This window comes from Gymnoscopelus braueri, assembly GCF_963280865.1.
Source record: "Gymnoscopelus braueri genome assembly, chromosome: 7".
Taxonomy (NCBI): Eukaryota; Metazoa; Chordata; class Actinopteri; order Myctophiformes; family Myctophidae; genus Gymnoscopelus; species Gymnoscopelus braueri.
In genome coordinates this window covers 33950928-33971971 of record NC_137608.1, presented here as the reverse complement: position 1 = coordinate 33971971, position 21044 = coordinate 33950928, and the positions used below count along the sequence as shown (strand labels likewise).

Here is a 21044-nt window from a genome sequence, read left to right as displayed (position 1 = left end):
AGTCAAGGAGCCTCAAATTAATACGTATCTGTCTGCAGTCCCCCATCTGAAAACATGTTGTGCCAGGGACCCACCATACAAGATTTGTGTTGTCAAAATATCAAAATTGTTTCCAAGATTTTTTTGGCAAGGGCGAAGGGCTCGCTTCTTTTGGGCTCGTATTCATAGACCTGGTTGCTCGTTTCTCTCGCAAAACCTGGCAACGCTGCCCACTAGCGGAAGATAAACAGAAAGCTGTCAACATGGCAGAGGTGAGTTAAAAAAAGATACAAACACTATGTCAACCAATACCATTTAAAACATATAGTTGGACAGACAGCCAACAAGACAACAAATGACTCTTCATACACTCATCTATAAAGCTTGTTTACAGCATGCAGGCCTGGTCCATAGAATAGATTCAAAGACCGACCTGAGGGTCTGAAGGAAAGATGACGAGCATTAGCTCAGCAGCTAAAGTAACTTAAAGCCAACGTTTAAAGACACATTACTAAACAATAACCAGTCTTACGTGTCATATCACATCAGTTATACCGTTATTGTTGCATTAATGTGGAGGTCAGACTTTCCATATTATAAGCAAGACTAGACGGTGGTAACGTTAGATATTCTACTACTAGCCTGCCTGGCTAACTTACCTGGTGTGCTAATATTTGCTGTAGTACAGGGGTTCTCAAACCTTTTCATTTTAAAGATCCCTATAACTCTGAGAGTGTACAGATCGCTATTAAAAAAGACTGAAGCAGTTGGGTTCCATTTGTACACTCAGAGTTACAGACCTGCTGTATGGGATCCATTTGTAGCCCCCAGAAGGTCCCTGGACCCCACTTAAAGAACCACTGCTCTAGTATTTCCCTCTAGTCACAGAACTTGAGGGAAACCACTTTTGTGACACTGAAATACATGAATATTATGCTATAACAACAGTGTGAAAGAACATACCACAAACCCTGTGATTACTTTTAGTAGTAGTAGGTCTGGGGATCTTAAAATGCTTCTTCTTTTTTTTTGTCAATTCCAATTTAAAATCAATTTATACTAAGATCCCCAGACTCTAATATCTACTACATTTCTTTTTACATTGGATCACCAGTAAAACAAAAATAAAAAATAAAAAAAGTATAATTATAAGTTGCATTGCATGTGCACTTCTGTGCCATTAACTTTGTTATGTCATAACATCGTCGCTATGTAGGCTAGTACATTGCATAACCACAATGTTACCCTGGAGAACTTTGATTCCAATCTGTTTGCCAGCACAAAGCTATAATCAAACAATAGCTTTAAGTACTCTTAATAACTTTCAGCTCCAGCAAGAGACAACAATATCTTTGAGCTCGCACTAATAGTTTAAAATGCAGCCTACAGGCTGTCGCAGTGCAGTGATCATTGTGTTCTCATTATTTCAAAGGCTCTGGGTTTTGTCTTGTTTATTCTAACATCAGTGATTGTTGAAGTTCTTTAACCCAAAACACTACCCCTGATTTATGTTTCAAACAGTAACAGCTGTTGCCGATGCTGTGTGACACATGCTGTGCTCTAGACCGGTGTCAAGTACTGAACATTTTATTAAAGAGAAAGAACTATTTCTCTTCCCTGGTGGCTGATTGATGCCAGCGTAAAAGAACATAATGGTGAAATAAGCTCCACTGTTTCAGATTGCGTGTCTCTGTTTTGATCAAGAGATCCTCATCAGACAGGAATTACTGCATGGAGATCTCTTCATCGAAATGTTGACACGCAATAAAGCTGTGCTCATTTCACCAGCATGCAAACCTTATTTTCTTTTATGTGTACTAGTCTCCACGGTTTTATTGCGTTGTCAATGTTTTGATCAAGAGATCTTCTGAAGATCTCTTGATCAAAATCATTGACAGGCAATAAAACAGAGGCGCTCATATCACTGGTGTGTGGTCCTTATTATTTTTTATGTGAACTTGGCACCTGGGCACTTGGATCGTGCTTGCGCTGTGAGCACTACCCTTTCATGATTGATGGCTGTCAGCCCCATTTTATTCCAGGACCTCTGAATAATACCTAGCTACCAGCCAAAGATTGTATCGATATGCTTCCCTGAAAATATTTTTTTGTATTTTGCATGTCAAGCGTTGAAATAAAATAATCGATACACATTTGTAACTTCTAAGTTCTGTTATCATTATAAAGGGACAAATTTGAAACTCTTACCCTATTAAATGGAGTCTATTTGTTACAGACTCACAGCCTGCAGGACATGAGGCAGCAGGCAACTGTTGCTGCTAAAGTTTTCATCCAGAGAGACTACACCAACGGCACTGTCTGCCAGTTCCAGCTTAAGTTCCCCTCTGACCTGGAGACCAGAGTAAGATATATATCTGTGTCTGTTTCTGTGTGTGTTTGTGCCAATCCATCATTAGATACAGACACGCATGATGCAGCCATGCACACATTTCACAGACACATACAGTACATAGCATTCTACAGACTTGTGAATTTGCTTCATATGTCTGCACTGTAGAGGCAATTACAATATGCCACAGATGTCTGCAAGCCTGGAGATCGAGGCTAGCGTGGTAGAGAGACTAGAGACATCTACAGCACGCTACAGATGTCTACATTGCAGAGACATCTGTAGCATGTTATGTAAGAATAAATTCATCTCAAACTATAACAATGTAGCTGTTCATAGATCTGTCTGTGGTCACTGGTTAATGGTGATTAATCTTTGCAAAGGAAATATTCTCACATCCACTCAGCTCAAATGAAGTTACTTGAGGCTGCAGCCTGAGCAAGAGCAGTGTGCTAGATCTTTCTTCATTTATGGTCATTTGATGGTGATTTAAAAAATCCATTGAGATTATAGGGTAGCACGGGTTAAAAGAATTGGACCCGATCTGAAACTGACCGGTGGATAATTGGACCCGGCCCGAAGGGGGACCGAGGAAAACTGGTACCCCAACGGACCAAGGATAATTCAAATTTACTAGAACCGGTCTGGCCGGGTCTCTAGACCCGTACTGGACCCGATGCTCATTTATGCTCTTTTCACCGTGGCATTGAGACTAGCCGTGTGTGTCAGTCGCCTCCCCCGCCCCAGCCGAACTTCTGGAGTGAAGCTCTCAGTCACAGACGAAGCAAAGTTTAGAAAGGAGTGCGCTCGCTCTATATGTTGCAGATACAGTGTACATTTTCACCGACTTTCTTATGACGTCCGTCCCCGCAGATAATGGCATTATGACCACAAACACACAGAAAAAGTTCCAACTTGCAACTTCCCGGTGGCTTTCCTTTACGTTTCACCGCCTGGGTGGCAATCAGAGTAGAGCTCTGATTGCCAAGAAGCTTGTGGTCTCACGATCAACATGTCTATCATGGATACCATTAACTGTAAACTGGTAGTTGACATGTGATGTTCCTGATAAACTATTCGACTAGTCGGCTTTTCATGGCCGTCCCTAGTTTTTTTGTCATGGCAGTATCAGCGGAAGTTTATGTATGCTTGAAGTCAGCTTTGCCAAAACAAAGTGATATAGAACTTCTCTCAATCTGCCGGTCAGTGCCGACATGTCGGAGGAATGCATTTGGAGGAGAGCTGATCCTGGTGCAATGACTTTGGTCCAAGGGGATGGTCTGCCCTGCTGCACTCTAAAGTGCTCTAAAGAGTGCCATTAAAGTAGAGCACAGTCATGTTGTACATTCTTCGTGGATCTGTCCCAGTGAGCTTGCCATTCTTATGTGCATCCAAACTTCCAGGTTCTGGTACCGATAACAAAGGATAAGAGGTAACTAGTGTCTGTTAAAGTTGTTGGGGTTATCAAATGGTCACGTCCTATCCCCAAGGTGTTGTGGAACAAGTTGTGTAACAAGTTCTAGGCCAGCGTTTTTCCTCTGTTTTGCAATGATAGGCCTCCACAACTGGAATACTGCACAACTTGTAGAGAAAAATAACAAACTTAGAATTTCAAATTAACTTGGTTTCTTTCAAAGAGCACAACGGTTTATTACAATAAAGCGTGCAAAGAAGAGTTTTGGTGCTACAATGTGTCTAGTATTGATAATATTAGCATAGATGTGGAACGCAAATTCCTCCCACCACCGTTTTGAAAGACGCCAATTTGAGAGAAGAATACTGCTGGACTGTGTCCTGACTGTCCTCATATGACTGCGAGCAGACAGGGGCTTCAGTAATGATCGTGGGGGGGGAAGAAGAGCAGGTCGCTGAGAGACTGAACAGACTCGGTGCCACATGAAAGTGCGTGGTGGGTGATCGGTTCAGAGTTCATCGAACAAAAAGCAGCAGCAGCTTTTGCAACCCATGTAGCCACATGAAATGATCAGTTTAGCAGCACTTAAGCCTAGTGGTTTAATGGCGCTTCCCTCTAGATTGGGTGGTCTTTGTCTGGTTTTTCTTGTAGGATGTACTTTGTGTAGACACACACATGCCAAATGGCTGGAGAAATACAGTGGGCTTTCTCCTAAGGGAGGTAACTGCTTCAGTATCGTATAATAAAAAAGTGTTTCCAACATATCTTTTTATTATTCGCTGCAAACTATCAGATATGCAGCGCCAGCGCGTTGCCAAGCTGTTAAGTGGGCTTTTTCCCCTGTTTTTTTTACTGACCTGTTATTTATGTCACCTCCTCTGGACTATTGCTGGACTATTATAGCGATAAAATATATCTTTATTTCAATCTGTTTCTACTTTAACATGTCATTTCTGCTGTTTGGCTTATCTATCCCTGCAGTAGTCTTCATGTTGAAACGGCACATTCTTGCTTATCATTATTATTTGGGGCTGTTGATTTATTATTGTTGGTAGTGCTTTTCTGTTTTAATACTTTGGAGAATAATCCCAAATAACTGGGAAAGCACTCTGTATCTTAAAATGCTTTTGGCAGCTTCTTTTGCCAGACAAGCTAAGTTAGCTGAGACAGAATTTTGTTACTCTCATAGTTTCTAGACGGACGGTAATTTGTCTTGATGACGTTGGTGCGGAACAATATGAGTTGTGTAACATAAGAACATACTGGATTCAGTGCAAGGGAACTGTGCAGGTCAGTTCAATGGAGGTAGAGTGTACTGTACATATCCTTATTCATTTTTACAGTTAGAAAATGCACTGAAAAGGTCGCAGCTGCGGGGGGGTGTCAAAATCTCGTATTTACATCGGTAGAATGAAGCCCATATCCCAAGGTTAGGTGATATAAAGGAAAGCAGAGAGGATGAAGTCTCGGTGGGATTCGACCATCCATCCTCCTGCATGTTCCTGAGGGTAACGTCCCACCAATGACACTAGTGTCAGTGATGGGATGACACTGTTTTAGGCTTACTGTGTGCCTAATATGTTTTGTTTTTGTAGGTATAGTCTATTCTGGTAAATCCTCCCAGCATATTCCAATTGAGCGCATCTGCCAGTTCTACATAGTGTGTACAGATAGACATCATCTTTCTTATTTATGGCTATTTATGAGGAGTGTGTGAATAAAGCGCAGATGTACTCCACTTCTCCAGGAATATGCTCAAATCCAGAGGCCTAGTTTACCCTTTTGCACTGTTATCTCTCACTCATCACTCAATCATGGCAGCAGCATTTTTGGAATGTTCAAATGTCGTGCATGCATTGGACATAATTGAACAACAGAATGGATGCTCACAGCAGAGGAAACGTGTAGAACAAAAGCTGCTATTGCACACTGTCAACTCCTGAGCGTTCATTTAACTGAGAGTGTACTAATGGGACCAAATGGACCCGTTTTGGTTCAATTCCAGTGAAATCTCCAGCGTTGAATTAACGCTGTTGTATAGGCAGGCATCAAAACACTAGTATATCAGACCACTGAGCTGGAGCATGTTGCTGTGGCTGCATTCTTCCAGCACATGGGGGGTCAGGCGTTAGAGGGTTATTCAGGGATCCAGGAGTCCAGAGGCCCAGCTGGCTGCTGGTGAGCTCTACAGACTTCTATCTATACTCCATACTCCATACTCCATACTCCTGCTCTCTCTCTCTCTCTCTCTCTCTCTCTCTCTCTCTCTCTCTCTCTCTCCCTCTCTCTCTCTCTCTCTCTCTGTCTCTGTCTCTGTCTCTGTGTGTCTCTCTCTCTCTCTCTCTCTCTCTGTGTCTCTGTCTGTCTCTGTTCCTATAACATATAGGGCCCTATTTTTGCGTCTTTTAACTACCAGGTCTTATGACTTAATTTAAGACCTGGAGGCGTGGCCAATGCTTTTTCACTATTTTGAGTGGCCAAACAGCATTGGCCACGCCTCCAGGTCTGTAAGTTAAGTCATAAGACCTGGTACTTAAGACATGAAAAATAGGGTCCATATAGTCTGAATAAACGGCAGCGTACAACATTCTTTATTACTACTGCAGCAACTCCTAACACACTTTTTCGAGGGCTCTTTATCTGTGCTTCAGGCTCCAGCCAAAGGTTTACCTCCCCTCCTCTCTCCTCTTATCTCTGATGTTCTGAGTGGGTCTCAGTGAGTGCACTGTGGAGAGACTAGCGTTGATAACCCAGTCAAAACAACGGCAGAGTCCAGCAGCAGTCCCTAGGCCCTAAAACATCCATGGAGCCTGCCTCCGTGGGAGGAATGCTTGAGAAAGGCTGCTTTTATTGTTACCCAGCCCATTTTCATAACTGTGTTCTTGATGCTATCAGGAAGTCTTGATAACCCCCAGATATAGGGTTGAGTTAATACACGGTGAGTTCCATGTCAGGAGATAAGGTCACGGTGAATCTCCAGCGTGTGTGTCCAGCTAAGTATTAACCCATTAAGACCGGGAACGCATCTGTGTGTCAGTTCAGTCAATCTGTTTTAGATTTCTTTGGCTATTCAAAAATAGCAGATATACAAGCTCATAGTTGCCGTGCTACGAGCTTGTAGATCTGCTTTTTTGGGGGGAAATCGTGAATATTTTGTGCAAATCTTTGAATATATATATATTTCTAAAGCGAACATTTCTAACTCAAATCTTTGCTTCTGGGGATTCTACAAATGTCTTCTAAATCTTAACAGTTTTTTGAAAAAACGTATGTTGCTGTAAGTGGTTCTCAGTTTTTCATGGCAAGGACCACCCAAAATTATATGTATTTAGCTGCGGACCCCCATCTCAAAATATTTTGTTCCAGGGACCCCCAGAAGTTGTAACATGAGTTAAAAATGTTCGCTGAGAAAAATATGTATTGAAAGATTTGCAAAAACGATTAAAAAAAAATAGCAGATCTACAAGCTCGCGTTATGAGCTTGTATATCTGCTATTTTTGAATAGCCAAAGAAATCTTAAAATGACACACGGATGTGTTCCCGGTCTTAAAGAGTTAAGTGAAAGCACACAGAGATCATACAGCTGAGGCATTCTCATTTCAGAGTTGTTTTGCCATTTCTGGAAAGAGGTGCAGCTCTCTGCCTTGATGAATTACATGTCTGGGAAAATTCACCCACTCGTTGGTCCAGAGCAGAAGGGGGAAAAAAAGTGATCTGGGGTTTGTTAGAGGACTTTCCATTGTTAGAGCATTTTCCATTTGATCTTCAGAATAATTTTCCATTTGATCTTCAGAATAAAATCAGACGGCGCTTCATTTACTGATTGGTCCAAAAATACCGAACGGTGAAGATTTAACATTTTTGAGCAGTGCCCTCTATGCTGGCACTGGCCATCAAACAAAGCACCAACATAAAAATGAATTGCTGATACTCAAACCCTTATAATCAGAATAACATTGATTAATGATAGTTGATTCTTAAAGTAATACTAGGTAACGTTTTCAACAAAACTAAAGTTAAATTGTATATCTTTTGCGAGTGGCAAAAGTTTCACAACACCCACTCCGTGAATTTCACCCCCGGAAGCCTTTTATTTATATATTTTCTATTGAACGTGTACGGGGGGGACTTTCCCGGGAAAATGACGTTCCTGGCCAACGTCATGACGTCGTGGCCGACGTCCTCAGGAACTACCGCAACGGTTTCCTGTTTGGCCAGGAACTACCGCGCTATTAACAAAAAGGAACCTCACGCTGATTTTAAGATAATGTAGGATTGGGAGATCGAAAAAGAACAGAAAAAGAAAGCACAGCTCATGGTAACTAATGCTCCACTGGCTAAGAGAAACGATCCGTAGATAGTATAAAACAATTAAAAGATCGCTTTTTGAAACGCTTCCGGCTTCCGGTGAAAACGAATGGAATTCTGGGTAATCGAGGACTAGGGAAATTGTATGCAGTGACGGTAGTGACCAGCAGAGGTTGCTAAAAATCGTTATTTGTGATTTTGCATTGTACAACTTTAACTATTTAAAGAACACATTTATAGCACGCAACCTCCGAATAAAACACAAAGTGTGTGTGTGTGTGTGTGTGTGTGTGTGTGTGTGTGTGGGGGGAGGGTGGGTGGGTGGGCATTTGATGACTGATGTCATAGACTTGCCTCTCCAAGTACTCTGATAATGGTCGGGCACTGCACTAAGTACCAATTTAAACAAATGTTATTGACACATGTGTCCAATAGATATGTGCAACCCTTTTTTTAAATTGAATTCTCAGAATAAAATCTTCTATAGAATATTCCAAAGTGATACTTTTTTTTAATGTCATTTCCCTCCATTTCCGAACATTACCTTTAGCAAAATGGCTGTCCCCGTATCAGTTTTTAGTCCTGTTAGTGGTGACAGGAATCTAAGGATGGCATTGTCTTGTCGGTCTATCCAACACTTTTGGTCTAAAATTCTTGGCTGGTTTGCCATCGAAATTGCTGTGAAGCTTCATGCTTCCTGGCAGATGAACGCTTCTCGTTTTGGTGACACCATGGCTTTTCCTGTAGCGCTAACCTTGAGGGCTAAATGTCCACTTATATAAAAGATAAACCCATTTGCAGCCTATTTTCATATAATTGCTCCTCACTAGCGCTCATTATAAGATGATTTTTGTCAGAATTTCAGTCTGAATCTCAGAGCAGGGCTGTGAACAGTTCATAAACCTGCCTAGTGACATCATCGGTAGGCAGGTTTGGTAAATTCAAAGAAGATTTTGTGGGGTGCCAGTCATTCAAGTTAAAGCAGTTTTTTTTAAGCTTTGGTAAATTTGTACTAATGCATCAATACTTGTCTCTTAGGCGCGCTACAGTACAGTATACATAACAGTATGAGAGAGATTTTGTGTTGTCAAAATGAATATTAATACATTATAAGCAAAACAATCACTACACACTTTTTTATACATTTATATACATTTATAGCTTGTGACAAAAAAACTGCAGGATATTTTGCGGAGAACTTTTAAACTTAAGTCAACAGGGGGGTGTAATCTATTCAAAAATGCATTGAAAAAGTAGAGCCCAGATGTGGGAACGAAAAGTCACCTTTTCATAGTTCACCATATGGCCTATAATGAATAAAATATATAAAGAATACAAGTAGAAGGGGTGCCGTGTGTGTGTGGGTGGGTCTATGTATACCAGGGGTCCAAATGTGGGTCTGTAAGTCTTTGGGACACCAATAGATTTCAGGGAACATTTCAGGTAATTTTTCAGGTTCTTCAGACATATCCAGTCTTGTGATTGGCAGTTGTTGGCTTTGGTCTATGTACTTGCCGTATGTGCTGAGCCAGGCCATTTTGAAGTTCATTGGAGATGAATAAGATATATCAACCAGCAGCTGTATCTGTCAGTTTTGATAAGCTTGGTCCAATATTGATACGCACGAAATCACGTTTTTCAAAAGAATTCAAAATAGTGGAAAATATAGCCAGACCGAATTTTGTAGTTCTTGAGGCAAATTTGTAGCGTGATGATAGAGGGATGTCTGTAGCAAGCTCTGTGCAAATCAAGGTGTAGGAGTTGTGATGTTTTCAAAGTAAAACATCTATCATAGGGCCCAAACTGATTCAATCAAAGGATTGTATTCATATTTGTTGTGCAAGTCACGCACATAACTTCCAACCTTGGTGAAAATTTCACGTCGATATCATTTACCGTCTCACAGGAATTAGCAAATCCGTGACAGAAGGAGATGAAAAATGAATACAAAAACAATAACATTTCACTCAGCCCTTTGGGGATGAACCTCTAATAAGTAGCAGATAATGTAAAATCTATACCACTTGTATGACTGTGTGTGGGTGCGTGTGTGTGTGTGTGTGTGTGTGTGTGTGTGTGTGCTGAGCAGAGTGCTTTCACAGCCACCAATGGATATAACGTGTAACCTTTAGTTGCTCCATTCTTATCAATTTATCGGGAAGCTACCTGCCTTGTGTGTGTGTGTGTGTGTCGTTGCCTTGTTAAAGGAATAGTTCACCCAAAAAATTACTTATTTTCTATCAATTACACACCCAATGAAGCCTTGAATTCATGGAGATCTTTTCGTTTTTGTCGCATTCCTAAGCCAATAACTTCACGCCGGTAGGCGGCGGTAATCAAATTATTGGCTTAGGAATGAGACAAAAACCAAAAAAATCCATGAATTCAAGGCTTCATGGGGTGTGTATTTGATTTTTTTTTGGGGTGAACTACTCCTTTAATGAATGATCTGGTTTGCTTTATATTCAGATGGCTTTTCTTGTGTGTGTTTTTTACAGATTGACAAGCAGCAGTTTGAAGAGACGGTGAGGACACTGAATAACCTCTACGCCGAAGCGGAAAAGCTTGGCGGTCAGTCGTACTTGGAGGGCTGCCTGGCCTGCCTCACTGCCTACACCATCTTCCTCTGTATGGAGACCCATTATGAGAAGGTGGGAGATTGCATGATGTCTCAATAGACGCTTGTAATAATTATAAGTTCTGCTTATAATACGTGGCTTTTAACCCATTAAGACCTGGAACGCATCTGTGTCATTTTTTTGATTTGAGCTAAAAAGCCTTATTTTACACTTTGGCTATTCAAAAATAGCAGATATACAAGCTCATAGCGCGGCACCGAGTGCCGCGCTATGAGCTTGTATATCTGCTATTTTTGAAAAATCGTGAAAATGTGTGCAAATCTTTGAATATATATATATATTTTTAAAGCGAACATTTTTAACTCAAATCTTTGCTTCTGGGGGGTCCCTGGAACTAAATATTTTGAGATGGGGGTCCGCGGCCAAATACATATCATTTTGGGGGTCCTTGACATGAAAAATATTGAAAACCACTGATATAGAAACATAGGTTTTTCAGAATACTGTTGGGATTTATGTAGAATCGGCTTCAGGTCTTAATGGGTTAAAGATGTAGGCTGCATTTCTTTCAATAATCCCACCATGTCTGTTTCATCCTCTACTGTATCTTAACATTTTGGTCTCCCTCTCTCTTTCTGTCTCTTCATCCATTCTTATCGTCCTGTCGTTCACTCATTCGCAGATTTCGCACACAGTCATTCTCTCACCCCAGTGTCCTAAACACAGACACACAGAGGAGGAAAAAAAGGCTATTGTGGATTGACTACATTTATACATAGACCCATCAACAAATGTGTCTACAAGCCACATTGGAGATTATTGAAGTGGGTTCAAACCCTAAGAAGCCATGTTGTTGCTGAGTGGATCCATGCAGCTTGGCCGTAAATCAACAGCTTTATGATCCTCTGTAAAAAGCTTGCAAAATGTGTATGATTTATATACCTCCTCAACCTCTGGCAAACCCCTCTCTCTTAAGCCCAACCCACACGGAATGTAAATGAATCAGTGTGTCAGTAGGCTTCTCCTATCCAGGGGATTTGTATTGGAGTGGACAGGAGTAATCGAGGATGAAAAACAGTTTGGCTTGGTTCGCGGTTTTACGAGACCCTTCTAAAGTCTGGTGATTTGAATTAGCTGGTCTTTGCCAAAGCCAAAGATTCGCTGGAGTCGACTATTCAGCTCCTGGCAAAAAGGAGGAAAAAAAATCAAGAATGCAGCAGGCTGGCTGGTTGTTTTATGGAGGCGGCCTTTTAGCCAATGGTATGCAAGTTTCATCCCAGGTATGAAGAGTTCCCAGAACGTCCCACTGCTGCAAGATATTGAAGACTAGCTAACGTGCTATATATTAGTGTGATTGTGTTTGTCCGTCTGTGTAGAAGTATGTCAAAGACGTACCCTGCACAGAGCCAGATCAGGATCAAAAAAGCATTTGTAAATAATAATTAGTATTTGTATTGTATTATGCAAGAATGCAAAGTCGGAAAACACAGACCAGGACTCGAGGCGAGTCGTGTGGACCCAATGCCGGGAAGCAAGCACTCCGCTTCAGTATTCAGCTGAGAATCTCATAATGTTAGAGCCTCCTGATAGTATTTAAAAAATGTACGTTATACATTATTATTATTTATCAGGGGCACGGTGGCACAGTCGGTAGCTGTGCCACCGTGCCTCTCAGCTAGAAGGTCCTGGGTTCTATTCCCGCAGGGGACGCTGTGGGCGCTGGGGGCGTGTTCTCTCCTCCGCGTCATCAGTGCCCATACCCTGGGTGGGGTTGGCGAAAGGGCCTTTCTGTGTGGAGTTTGCAGGTTCTCCCCGTGTCTCCTAGGGTAGTTAATACCCTCACAAAAACCTGCAGTAATCCTGGTCACTATACTGCCTCCCCCTGGCCAGCCGGGGCGCCTGATGGAGGGGAAGGGAACTAGTTGGAATAACGTGTTCCTTCCACGCGCTACGTCCTACCAGGGAAACTCTCCCCTGTCAGGTGACAAGAACGTCAGTTGGCTCTCATGCATTGAAGGAGGCATGAGCTCGGCCCTGGCCTCCCTAGGTTGGCAGAGGGAAGGTAGTGCCCAGGATTACATAGACAATTGGCACTGGGTGTAAAAAATAGGGTTACAAAATCGTGGGATAAAAATTTTAAAAAAATAATAAAAAAATTGTACGTTATACTATTTGTAACTGTTATTCCTGTGTGCTTTCAGGTTTTGAAGAAGATTGCAAAGTACATTCAGGAGCAGAACGACAAGATCTACGCCCCACGAGGTCTCCTGCTCACTGATCCCATTGAAAGAGGACTCAGAGTTGTATCCTTACCTTATGTGTTTTGTTGCCAGGAAAACATTTCTTTATAAGGACAATCAGTTCAGTTCTTCTCTCAACAGCATCAAGGTGTGTGGAAAGAGTTGGAGTTTTCCCTCTAGCTTTAACTATAAAGCTTTTACAAAGCGGTTTTGGTTCTAACTGCTAACAGTCACATCTTAAATGACTCTTGTGGTTGATGTGCTGACAGTATCATTCACACTTTTGTTTACAACATTAGGATAAGCTTGACATCATACACACTCAACAATTACAAGCAGCCAACAATGAAGCGTGATGATGGAGGGATGTCTGTATGCCTTGACAACTTTTATTGAATGTTAGGTGTGGTCTAACAATGGTTGTGTAAGTCAGATAGGCACGAGACGAATAAAGAAGAGCTGAGGAAGAAAAACTAAAATTCGTATCCAAGACTGGAGCATAATATAGTAAATGAGATTGTCATGGGATGGGGAAAGAAAGGGCATATGAAATTATTGCTCGAACAAATGACCTACTACACCAAATCACGTATCTAGCCGATGGATGGATATTGCATATTAATCCCAATTTGTTGTTGATGTGTTAGACATAGCGATGAGCTAGAAGAAGCTGTTATATTGGCTGTTGATAAAACGACGAAGAAAGAGGTTTTTACGAGGTTTTACAGTTGACATTAAAAAAGAGGAATTTGGGGAATGGTCCAGGGGATATTTTCGAACCAATATTCACATGGTCCCTCTGACAGCCGGACTTATTTTGCAACAGGATGCTATTGATGCCAGTAATAGAAAATATTTTGAGAAATATATATATATATATACAAATCTAGCACAGAGATGCACTATTGCAGTCTGCGTGTTTCAGTGGTCCTAATGCCTAACAAATCAAATGGGCCATGGAGCTTATTGCAACTATCCACATACCCTCTCTATTGCCTTTTATCTGGACCTGCAGGCAATAAATGGGAAGCATCATTGTTGGTCAGCTTACAGGAAATGTAGGGATGCACTGTAATAACCACCAGATAAAAGTTGTGTATGTAATCCATAGCATCTGCGTAAAATCAGCGGGCGTGCAAAACAGCTCGGTTTTTCCAAGAGTTTGTGTGGGGGAGGGTCATGGGTGACTCAACATTCTAATTAATTGTAACTGGTGGATTAGAAATGGTGAAAAAAGGAAAATATGATTGAAATCGTTTGCAGCCGAGGGCCATTCTCTCTTTTCTCTCTATTGGAGTATGATGGTTTTCATTTGTACAACTGACCTGGATTATGTCTTTGACACGGCCAAGCTGTTGCTCTGCTGACTTTGGCTTGAGAGCAAGTTGGGGAGTGCAGAGATTGACAAGAATGTCACACTTGTGCCTTTGTTTAGTCCCAACCACAACACACACACACATCCCCTGTCGATTCAATAGAGAAGTCTGACCGATGACTATTTCTGCATGTCTGATGATGATCTTAACCACCACCATCTGAATGTCTGTTTTGGAACTGGTCTGAGAGACTAAATGTAAATCCATTTTCTGTTTACATTTAAAGCGGTTTATTTTGTAAAAACCCAGATTTTTCCATTTTGAACACAAAACCGTTCCCATGAATTGATTTGAAAACAATCGTGTCAGATATTGTTCCTTAACTAGATGTTAATGAAGATTGAGATCACCGTCTTTGAAGACAGGAGCTTGGGAAGATAAAAGCCACATTGGTGAGTTTAATCACTTATGGAAGTATTTTTAATCATCATTCATTTCAGTCACGCACACTTCCAGTAGGGCAGGGAAGAACCTCCACCATGGGTCCACATGGTGGCACTATAACAGCCCACTTCACGTTTTGGCCTCTATCTCTTGAACCGTACAATCAAAACATTTTCCCCCTGGATTCCTTGGATCATAACGCTACTCCCCATATAGGCCCTGGCCATTTGTGCCAGGACAAAATTTCTGCCATTTCACGTTATCTTCAAAACACACTTTTTGTTACTACTCCTACACATTTTGTCAAAATCTCACACAAATCTGCACACATTATCTCTGGAGTCATGTGATCAGTCAGATCGTTCAGATTCCATTCCATTCCACACGGCCTGGTGGAGACCTCGCTCTTTTCTAGTTGTTGCTATTTTTGCCAGACCCAAGGGGTCGGGCTTACATGAGGCTTTGTACCTGTTTCGTCCATACATGGGCAGGGGCCATTTGTCCTCCGGCCCCAGCCAAAAAAGTCTGTCCCCCTTTCGTCCATACATGGGCATACACAGGCTGATACGTCATGTGAAGTCCGGCTTAGCCGTGACGTAGTGCATGTTTTGTTCCTGTTTGCCAGACCCAAGGGGTCGGGCTTACATGAGGCTTTGTACCTGTTTCTTCCATACATGGGCATGGTCACTTTGTCCTCCGGCCCCAGCCAAAAAAGTCTGTCCCCCTTTCGTCCATACATGGGCATAGACACAGGCTGACACGTCATGTGAAGTCCGGTGACGTAGAGCTCTGATCTTATAAAGTACTTATTCTGGGTCTGGCAGAACCAGGTCTCCTGGTCTTGTTATCTGAGATAAACTGCACATTCAGTAGTGTGACATCAGTAAATACAGGCCTATATTAAATGAGATATATTGTAAGTTTAGAAAAAGTCCACAAAAATGTTAAGACATATTGATTGTGTTTGATTCATACATATTGTAATGTGACTGGCTTTTATCATCCAGCACCATTAGAGATGACCTGTAGATTTCAGTTGTTGACTGGTCGCCACCATGACACTTGATGTGTGAACTGCTATATAACAAAATCAATTGAATGTCGCTGACAGTCATAGAAAAAGCAAGGTTTTATGCATCTAGATTTTTCGCTGTTTTGGGTTTGAGTCAGTTGGTGACAGTCCATGCATAAACCGGACATTAATATTTGCAATATGTGCAGCTCTGCTCCACACTACAGCTGTTGTCAGAAAGGGAGTGAATGAGATACATCTGCCAAAATGTAATGATGGAGAAAAGACCTAGCAAGACAAAAATGGGGTTTCACAGATTTTTAAGAGACATTTGTTTTTGGTCAACTCAGTCCAAGAACCCCTGCTGTATTAAACCATTCTATTGATAAAGCACCGAGAACACATCATATTCTTCTGCAGCTTTTATTTACTTTTCCTGCTGTATTCCTTTGCATTAGCTCGTTAAAATCATTTGATTCTGCCCAATGCAACAACTCAACCATGGCTGAATTTCATACATTGAAGATTCCCTTAAAAATAAATTCCATGGCAGACGGATTAAGGTTTTAGCCTCTGGAGCACCACATATCCTTCCATAAATCCTTTCTCTGCTGTTGAATCTCATCTTTTCCACGAGTGTAACTCATTTCATGTGACAAAGAACACAATTTTCCCATTAAGACCTCCGGATATGCTCTCCTGCTTGTGTATGTATTACACCGTGCAGGTGTTGAATAAATAAATAATGTTAATTAAAAAAGAAATCTGACACGTGATGAGCTCCGCATCATAGCTGCAGTCGCTACAGTCGACGCCAAAGTAAGTCTTTTATCCATAAATATTTTACCTATGGGGAATGTTATGTTTGGCCAACATTTTTAAGACCATAGACCCCATGCAGACGGATAAGACATGGGGGCCGTCTATCAAACAAGCACATTTTCTCATTTGAAATTCCTTGCCCAGTGCCTCTCTATACATATACATTTCTCAGCTAGGAATGTAAACCGTCTCTTTTTATAAGTAGCTGCTGAGAGAGTAGTGTTTTGGAACGTGGCCATGGTCAGAAGAAGGCGAAACCGCAGTGGGCAGGCAGTGTGTGTGCATTCATACACTTAATCAGTACTAGTAAGGGCTGAAGCTGCTTTGTCCCGTGCTAGCTAGCTCATCTCCTTGTTCTTCTTAACTTTCCCCTTCCCTCACCTCTGTGCCGTGAGCCCCCCCCGTCCCGTCCCCCGTCTTGGCTGAAGGCCCTTTTGGCTCGGAGTACTGTTCTGTTTGTCTAGAAGTCTCCTAGGACCAAGCATAGGGCTGATGGAAGAGTGTGATGGATCAGCCGCCAGACAGACAGCTAGCTCTGTGGGGGGGGAAACAGACCTGTTCTGTTTATTTGAGCCAGTGGCAGGCCAGGCAGGCAGGGAGGGTATCCAAAGTGGTTGGAGAGATTGTCCTATTATGGAAAGGTCACGGGTCTGAATATTAACAGCACAGGGGCCAGGGGCTTCAAGGTCACAAGGAAAACTGATCATTTGCGCACCGCACAAGTTTTTCCCAAAGCACAGAAAGCATCCGATTTCCTGAACAGGCAACGTGGACAGACAAATGTTTTTCTTTCTTTCTGAAATGCAAGACGGTGGGCCCTTACCTGCTGCTAACTCATTTAAAGATATTCATGATGAATGTATTAGCCCAAAGGGAAATGGAAATTGGGCAAGATCATACAATGTCAATGCTTTGGCTTCCTCTGTACCAAATCCACAGCCACCTGCCTGTGTGGAAACCATAAAATAGACCACGCACAAGGCGAGCGTCCGCTGTCAGTGGGGATGTTGCAGAGAGTGTAGGCGGAATGTAATCAGCTGCTCATTTTCATATAGATCAAGTCTTTAAGCCGGGCTGGCAATTTGGCTGTGCATGTATGCATGCATGTTTATTGGGAGCTAAACTGTTCAGCTACTGTGCTATGTTATGGGTTCTTTGCCAACTTTTGTCTGCTCCAACTTGAAAGCGCAGCCAAGTGGAACTGCTTGTTTGACAACTTTCAATGTCGATGAAAACGTTCTTGCTCAAAGATGAAGAAAGCACTTGCAGAAGTACACGCCCAAGACACAGAAAAAATAACTCGATGTTACGGATATACGTTTTTATGTCAACATTTTTGGATAAAGAACACAGCCATCTTTATCGCAAACAGGTACTATATGCTGCTGTGTAATCCTAAGAGGTTCATTCCTGCAGTTGGAGGCCACCTGGGGCGGCCATAGCTGAGTGGTTAGTGAGCCCGCATAGGGAGCCAGAGGCCCTGGTTGCCCCAGGTTCGATTCCAGGCCAGGCCAGCATATGTGTCGATGAAATGAAATTTGTCCCTGAGCAAGACTCTTAACCCCTAATTGCTCACAGGTTCTCATTGGAAACAAGACCGCAAGGACTTTCATGAACGACCTGTTAAAAGGAATTATCCTTTATCCTACCTGATTGTTACAGCAGGCTTGTAAAGCCGCTGTCTTAACACTACATCCCCTGTTGCCTAGTGTTTCCATACTTTGTGACTTCCCCAGCAACGTGTTGGACTTTGTGGCAACCAGTCAGAGCAGCATTTGGAGGATACGTTACGTTCTCTCCCATCTCTGGGGTGGACTTTGCCAAATAAATCACACAAAACAAACACACACTCAGTGGAGTCAACTTGCATCGCTTCCAGTGCAAATATAGGGAGAGAGTGTGAAAGAGTAAACAGAGGGAGTCACAAAACATACAAATCTAAAAAACATTTTCCAAAATAGCACATTTACTTAGGTAGCCGGCTGTAACCGAAATGTCATTCCAGTCTTGTTGTAATTTCTATGTTGGTCATTAGGGCTGTCACGATTATAAATTTAATTTGACGATTAATTATCACTCAAATAATTGCGATTAACGATTTAATAGTGTTTCTGTCGTCGAAAATTTATGGAACATTATGAATAAAAATTACATTTCTGTTGTAGCTTTCGTAAAACAAAAGTTGCACAGGGCAGATATGACAAATAACACATATTTAATTACTTTATACTTAAGAATAAACATTAATAGTGGAAATAGCCGATCTATAAGCTCAAAACGCGTCGCATCGCGACGCGTTTTGAGCTTATAGATCTGCTATTTCCACTATTTCTGAATTTTTTTGAAGATATATGACATTTTTTAACATGGAATTGATTATGACGATTACAAAAATAATTGCGATTTATATAAAATAATTGCGATTCGACGATTATGTAATAATTGTGACAGGCCTATTGGTGATGATGGCTAAACTGTATTATAAAATGCTCATTCTTATCTACATCATGTTTCCTCAGCTGGTGCCAGTCTTTATCAGAGGGGCTTCAGGGGGATCTACTACCTCCCCCAGAAGACAAAGATCCCAAAATCCTTACAAATGCGTCTCAAACAATCCTCCCCCCAAATATACCCAGCTCACCCCAGCTAACTCATGTATGTACAGTATACAGTATCATTGTTTCCTCTGTTGTGTAACTTAAATCTATTTGTATTAACTTAAATCTTTGTATTTTGCATGTTATATATCTATGATGCTCTATCAGATAAGTTTGGTTAGCTGTGCCATGCATAGTGTTTGGTGACTACTGGTCTTTGATTGAACCATGTTTTCTACACATATACTGTATATATATACACCACTCATACTGTAGGATACATTTGACTGAAGAATTTAAAAAGAAGTGCTCTTGTTAGTCGATATTGCCTGTATTGGCTTTGAACATTGCCTTTGTTAAGTCTCCCAAGTGGATTCATGTTATAATTTTCAGTTGCTCATAGGTTAAGTCAAACAACATCTGAAAATGAGGATTTTCTTGACTTCCCTCTCTGGAAGATGTTGGTTGACTGTATTATAAAGAATCGGTAACACTTTACACCATAGAGTGACCTTAACCTGAGTATTAACCTTCACGGTAGTCTACATCAGAAGTATTTAACAGGGAGAAATGTATAAGATCTTGATTTGGAAACCAAACCTCCAAAGCAATGTGTTCTGTTAAAGTGTTATTGAGCCACTCACCAATTATAAATCACCCTGGACAGATGTTATCAGGTAAATGACTAAAACATAATGGGTGTACAAGGCTGTGAGCGCAAATGTAAGTGGTAACACAAAACTTTACACCCTGCTAATTACAATAGCATTAAGCACAAATTTCATTCATTAAGTTCTTGTATAAGTATTATTATAATATATATTATAAATATCACTTTCCCACAGGGTAGTTGCTCTGGTTAAACTCTGGAACATGGCCATAGTAAAGTAAAGTGTGGCCAAAGCACCTGACTTTGAGAACCTCCGTTTGTCATTGAATCCTCCCAGCATTTTCAACATAGTAAATAGCTGGATCCAGATAGGATGTCTAATGAATGTGCTCTGTTAACAGAATGTCTTTTTGAAATGTTCCTTACTGATTTAATCAGTGATTACCATGATTACATATGTTCCAAATATATATTCCATGGAATGTTTATTATCTGAACGCTAGTGAAAAAACTGTTTTCATTATGTAAATATTTTTTCCTGTAGATTTTGTTTTTTTCCCTCTTTTTTTTAGTTTTTTTTATTTAGGATTACACATTTGTATTTGCTTTGGCCATTTTATGTTTAGTTTTTTTTTTGTTTTACATTGGGTTTGATAAATTGCGGTAACTTTTCTACATTCTTTTTTTTATTTTGATTGCAAACTGTTTCTTAACCTTGAAATTGTTCGGTAATAAACTAATGTGTACATCTTTTACATCATCATGGCTGCTTTTCCTTGGCTCACTGTTTTGACCCAATGTCAAGATTTCAAGGGTTAATGTGAATATATATATAGAACCTGTGTTGAGAGAAATACTTACCCTTATGATTTGGCTGTTTAACCAGTGCTCTGTGCAAAAATTCTGAATAATGGGTTTGTACCCTTCAAGTCTGAGTCTTGGCCTTGATCAGTACACCACAAAAGTAAGAGGGTTATAGCAAGTGATATAGTTTAAAAGAAAAAAACACGTTACATGCTTTTCAGGGAAACGGCAAGGATATAAACTAACTAGACGCGTCGCAATTCTGGGAAGTTGCAAAGTGTGGTTGCGCCGACGCCGGTCGCGGCCGCCGGGACTCGAGGAATACGCCTGGAGGAATACCGTCGGAGGCCGTGCGACGTGCGATTCGAATTCGGTGCCGATCGGATCCTGCGTTCGTGACACGTGCCGTTTTGAATTGAGGAAATAGGCCCCTCCCACTAAAGAAACAGGCCCCTCCCACAAATGTAGCGGGCCAATGACATCGTCATGTCACTCCTGAGATCACTTGCTTTTCTTTTTGAGAACTGATTCCCCCAAAAATCATGTTTTTGCATCAAACGGTTACGTT

At 41.3% G+C, this 21044-nt stretch overlaps 1 protein-coding gene across 2 annotated transcripts; it reads left to right on the top strand.

Annotated features, from left to right (window-relative positions):
• The first annotated feature begins 201 nt into the window (after window positions 1-201).
• Window positions 202-20485, top strand: LOC308087907 (golgin subfamily A member 7). Of its 2 annotated transcripts, none has more exons than XM_080432148.1 (6): window positions 202-251; window positions 2216-2341; window positions 10551-10703; window positions 12833-12934; window positions 14587-14639; window positions 18985-20485. In XM_080432148.1, the coding sequence occupies exons 1-5, from the start codon at window positions 243-245 to the stop codon at window positions 14626-14628; spliced, it is 432 nt and encodes a 143-aa protein (XP_080288274.1). In that variant the 5' UTR covers window positions 202-242; the 3' UTR covers window positions 14629-14639; window positions 18985-20485. The 2 variants fall into 2 exon arrangements, with proteins under 2 accessions (XP_080288274.1, XP_080288275.1); XM_080432149.1 differs by lacking the exon at window positions 202-251 and adding an exon at window positions 1977-2057.
• The last annotated feature ends 559 nt before the right edge of the window (window positions 20486-21044 follow it).

What these genes read in the sequence shown, in the direction of transcription:
- LOC308087907 (XM_080432148.1), top strand. An exon ending in TGGAGACCCATTATGAGAAG is followed by an intron (nt 10,704 to 12,832) that starts GTGGGAGATTGC and finishes GTGTGCTTTCAG; the next exon opens with GTTTTGAAGAAGATTGCAAA. An exon ending in TTGAAAGAGGACTCAGAGTT is followed by an intron (nt 12,935 to 14,586) that starts GTATCCTTACCT and finishes ATGTTAATGAAG; the next exon opens with ATTGAGATCACCGTCTTTGA.